The sequence below is a fragment of the Octopus bimaculoides genome, chromosome 16 (genome assembly GCF_001194135.2).
Source record: "Octopus bimaculoides isolate UCB-OBI-ISO-001 chromosome 16, ASM119413v2, whole genome shotgun sequence".
Lineage (NCBI taxonomy): Eukaryota > Metazoa > Mollusca > Cephalopoda > Octopoda > Octopodidae > Octopus > Octopus bimaculoides.
Genome location: NC_068996.1, coordinates 56,094,262 through 56,099,771, shown reverse-complemented (window position 1 = coordinate 56,099,771; position 5,510 = coordinate 56,094,262). Strand labels below are relative to the sequence as shown.

Genomic DNA, 5,510 nt, shown 5'->3' with positions numbered 1-5,510 from the left:
GCGGTGACAGCAGTGGCAGTGGTGGTGGTGGCGGCGGTGGTGGTGGTGGTGGTGGTTTTGGCGGTGATGGCAGCGGTGGCAGCAGTGGTGGCGGTGAGGGTGGCGGTGGCGGTGGGGGAAAAAATGGAGTAGGAAGGGGTTAGTAAAAAAAAACAAGTCAAAAAGCAGAAAGAGAAATGTGTAGACATGGTGTGCATGTTGATGATGATCTGAGGAAGTAGAAGATATTCGGAATATGGAGAACAATGTCTCAGAGAGAGAAGTGGGATGTCACAAAGGTAAAAGAATAAATAGTTTGCTAAGTATGGCCAATGTCTAGATTCTTGTCAAACTCTTATAACTTATTTTGGTAACTTATTTACTTCATCCCTCAAGTTACAACAAAATCATCCTAACATTCAAAGTAGAGACCATCAGGTTGCATTGTCTGAAGTCACCTTTCTGCCAGTTCTTGGATCCCAAGCTGATACTAGTTCTTGTCCTTTGAGGTGAAGAATTCTTTCACTTTTGATTGATGAAGCATTGTGAATGCAGGAAAAGTAAGCCATGGATCAAAACAAGTCATAATCTGATGGAGATACTCTTTCACAGTCTTAACGTGCAGCTTCCAGAACCTATTACCAAACATGGGAGTTTTGAACATAAGGTGACACTCCATGTCTGGTGAAATTATGAGGGAATAATTCACTACATGTTCATTCCAGATAATCAAATTTGTAGATGCCAACACATATTCTGAATAGCTGGAATAGATGTGTGCCATTGTGTGGTAAAAATACCCAACAATGGTTGACACAAGACCTCATACCACTCAAATGAACCAGAATAAACTCCTGGAACTTGGGGGAATCGAAGTGATAACACACCCAGCATGTAGTCCGGATCTAGTTGCCTTGGAGTGTTACTTGTTCCAATTCAAGGCTCACTTCCTGAGCTTCATCAACCAAGACAAGGTGGAAGCATTAGTGAAGGAATTCTTCACCTTGAGGGACAATACTGGTATTAGCATGGAATGAAAGGAATGACAGAAAACTGGCTTCAGACGGTACAATACGATGGCCTGTACTTTGAATTCTAAGCTGCTTTGGTTGTAACTTGAGGAATAAAGCAAGTTGCCAAAGTATTACAAAACTTGAGTCAACACACTAATACAATTGATTTTGAATTTTATATTACTACAGCTCTCTCTCTCATTTTATCTCCTCTTCTCACTCTATGTCTCTCTCTCCCTCTCTCTCTCTCTCTCTCTCTCTCTCTCTCTCTCTCTCTCTCTCTCTCTCTCTCTCTCTCTCTCTCTCTCTTTTTCTTTCTGTTTTTCTCTTGCTCTCATTATTTTCTTCTTTTTTTTTCTGTATTTCCAGAAGAAGCAGCAAACAATTTTCGGTCACCCTCCAACAGTCGAAACACATCCCGAACTGCATCTCCAAGACCAAGGAGAAAAGCCTTGTCTGAAAGTGTAAGTAGGAGATGAATGTGGATTTAGCACACCTCACCCTACCCACTGACCCTGCCCAAGCCTGTATATCATCTCACCTATTCTCACTCTTCCCCATTTTCACTTGAGAACATCTCCCAACATATCTCCACTATCATCTCTCTCTCTCTCTATCGCTCTCTTTACCTTACTCTCCAGCTCACTTTCTTTTGTTTTCCAAATGAGTAGCCATGTTTCTACTCTACATCTGTCCCTTCTATACTTTAAATCTCTCAACTGGTACAAAACCATCCCCCACTGAATACTACTCTCCTTTCCCAGTTGAGGGGTTCTTTGTCTTGCAAGATCCTTGGTGGCCTTGTCAGTGCTGGAGCCACATAAAATGCACCCAGTACACACTGTAAAGTGGTAGGCATTAGGAAGGGCATCCAGCCATAGAAACCATGCCAAAACAGACAAGTAAAGTCTGGTGTGGCTTCTGGCCTTACCAGCTCCTCTCAAAGTGTCCAGTCCATGCTAGTATGAAAAGCAGATGTTAAATGATGATGATGATGATGATGATGATGATGATGATGATGATGATGACGACGACGACGACGACGACGATGATGACAATGTAATTATCCACACACTTGCATGTGTACGTGTGTGTGTGTTAACAGTTACAAATGTGTGCAAATACACTCACACCTACACACATCACACTCAGACACAAAACGATATATGCAAACTCATACAAATACAGACACACACAAACACACAGACATGCACATGCACATAAACACACATACACATACATGCTCACACAAACATTTCCTCTCACATACTCAGTCACTCAAGTATTCACACACATACATACTCAATCACATGCACACACACATTCTGATATGCACACATGCACAAACATGCCCACATACACACAGACAGACACACACATACACTCATACACAGACTTTCTCCCATATTCATACACACATAATCACTTCTTTGTCTTAATCCAATGATAAAAAAAAAACAATTGTACATTAAGGTACTCAATACACAAAATACAGTGTATATAATTCTAATGAGGCAAGACAAAAGTGTTGCAGTATTTTGGTAACTTATTTGCTTTATTCATCAAGTTACAACAAAAGCAGTCTAGCATTCAAAGTAGGGGCCATTCAAAGTAGGGGCTATCTGAAGGCACCTTTCTGCCAGTTCTTCAATCCCATGATGATACTAGTTTTTGTCTTTTGAGGGGAAGAATCCCTTCACTGAAGTTTCCACCTCATCTTGGTTGATGAAGTGTCACAAGTGCAGGAAATGAGCCATGGATCAGAATAATCTGAGGGAGTTACATCCAGACTATACGCTGGGTGTGTTAGTTCAATTCCCTCAAGTTCCTGGAATTTATTGCGGGCCATTTGAGTGGTATATGGTCTTGCAGTGTCTGGCTGCACAGTGTCTGGTAACCAATGCCGGGTAATTTAGCCACAGAATGGCATACATCTGTTCCATCTATTTGAAGTACAGATTGAGATCCATGGTTCGACCACCAAGAACAAATTTGTAGTGAATTATCCTCTCGTAATTCCACCAGATGCAGAGCATCACCTTGTGTTTGAAATACCCATATTTGGCAACAATTTCTGGAAGTTGGTCCTTGCTTAACCACTATTTATTCACATTAGCACTGTGGAAAAATATTTCCATCAGATTATTACTTGTTTCGATCCATGGCTCACTTCCTACACTCAAGAAGAGGTGGAAGCTTCAGTGAAGGGGTTCTTCACCTCGAAGAATTGGTATCAGCATGGGATAAAAGAAGTATTAGAAAGGTGGTATCAGAAGATGCAACCTGATGGTTTCTACTTTGAATTCTTGGCTGCTTTTGTTTGAAACTTGAGGAATAAAGCAAAAAAGTTACTAAAATATTGCAAAACTTTCGAGTCAGCACTATATTTGCACAAGTATTATTTTCTTTTTTATACACCAGCTTTTTGCTTTGGGATCTGATAATTGAAACAAGATTTCACATTCAATAAGAATACACAAACATTTATCAAGGAAACTAGTTTCTGCTAAAAGATCTAGGTTTTGAAACAAAAGTACTTTTATGCAACTCAGAAAAATAATAAATAAATTATTTAATTAAATTCATGCGTACAACATGCCTACATCCATACATAAATGCACACACACACACATATACACATACACAAAGACACACATGCACATACGTTTATTTACACCAGGCACTGCATGTGAAGTAAAATTCAGTTTGTGATAACAGCTGCAACGGGAGCGACAGCAGTTGTGGCAACAACAACAGCACTATCAAGATTAGGACACACACATAGAAGTACGTTGGAGCAACAGAGACTGCGGCTAAACTACGACATGTTCTCTTTTGATATCCCAGAGGTGCGCAATGTTAAGTCTTTGGCCAATTACATTTAGAAGGAGAGAGAACATCATACAATATTAAATGGAAGCACCTGGAGCAGCCTAAACCATACCTCAATGGGAGCAGATAGTGTAAACTTTGCTTAGCTGAGAGGGCAAGGATCTGGAAAAATTCACTTGTTCTGAAGGCCTTTTTAAAATTCAAAAAGTGAGGTGTTTAGTCAGTGACTTCATGGGAGAAAATTCATGTAAGAGACATGAACTTCCCCACTTGCTGACTTGCAGAAATCATACATAAAATGACCCTTTTCAGACATATCTGGAACAGTTCAAAGGGGGATAACTCCATTTCATCCAGAAAGAGTTTTCGCTTTGAAGAATTTTGATTCAGAGATTTATTTCACCACAATGCTGACCAACGTTGTATTACTACCTACATTAATAAAGAGGTTATGTGCCTCAGACCAGAAGGTTTGATGATGCCTAAAGACATGAAACCAATGATGACTTTCTGAACAGCCATAACCAACAACTACATTATATGCTTATAAATGTGCATGTGTATGCATTTTTTATTGATATTAGGCAGAAATAACAGAGTGACTCAAGGGCCAAAAGTTTCATTTGTTCATTAACACACAAAACTCTCAGCGTTTTAGTCATTCTGTTATTTCCACCACATATCAATAAAGAATGTGTATACGTATATAAATATACATGCTTGAGTTTTATTTTCATACTTGCCTCACAAAATATATATAAATATACATATAAACATACGTACATATATATATAAAAATATATATATATATATATATATATATATATATATACACACATATATATACATACACACACACACAAACACACACACACACACATATACACACATATATATATATGTATGTAGATGAGTTCAGCAAAAATTTAGATTCATGTGAATATGGTACTTAAGTTGAGGCACCAGAATTTAGTATGGTATTATCCATACAATTTCTAAGTAAGGTGATTAAAATCAAAATATTCTATCTAGACGTTTCGAAGACAGCTGATGAAGGGATATTCCAAGGGGCTTTCCGTTTTCCTATGTGTTCGTTCCGTTGTCTGTAGTTTATTGTTCTAACGTCCTGTACCCTGATATGCATGTATATACACATGTAGATGTAAGTATGTACATATATGTGTGTATACATGTATATATATTCTTTGTATTATTACATTATTGAACGCACACGTCCTATCCTATTTTGCAAGTAAGTCTACTATATATATATATATATATATGTATATATGTATATTTATATGTGTGTTGCAAGATAGTGTGTGAGACAGAATTGTGATGTCGTAGGAGAGAAATGTGTCCACATAGATGATGGTTCCCTTGCACTAAACGAGGCTGCAAAGAGAGAGGTTTGGAGATGCCACTATGAAAGATTGCTTAATAAAGAGAATGAATGGGAGAAAGAGAGTCTGCCGAATGTCGACCCAACAGAGGGACCAGCTATCCGAGTTGACAGTAACTTGGTAGATAAAGGAATTAAGAGTATTAAGACAGGGAAAGCCCCCGGCCCATCTGGAATCACCGCAGAGATGCTCAAAATATCTGGCAGTGTCAGCTATAGTCTAGTCATCCGTATTGTTAACCAGGTGATACACGAAGGAGTCATACCCAATGACTGGTGTAGCA

The 5,510-nt window shown here is 38.8% G+C and overlaps 1 protein-coding gene across 3 annotated transcripts in view; it reads left to right on the top strand.

The window, feature by feature from the left end:
* LOC106868853 (serine/threonine-protein kinase DCLK2) overlaps positions 1–5,510 on the top strand; it is a 200,615-nt gene that overhangs the window by 124,195 nt on the left and 70,910 nt on the right. For all 3 annotated transcript variants that reach the window (XM_014914296.2, XM_052973788.1, XM_014914295.2), the window contains one exon: positions 1,362–1,456. In XM_014914296.2, coding sequence (XP_014769782.1) covers positions 1,362–1,456 — 95 coding nt within the window. The remainder of the gene's footprint in view (positions 1–1,361; positions 1,457–5,510) is intronic.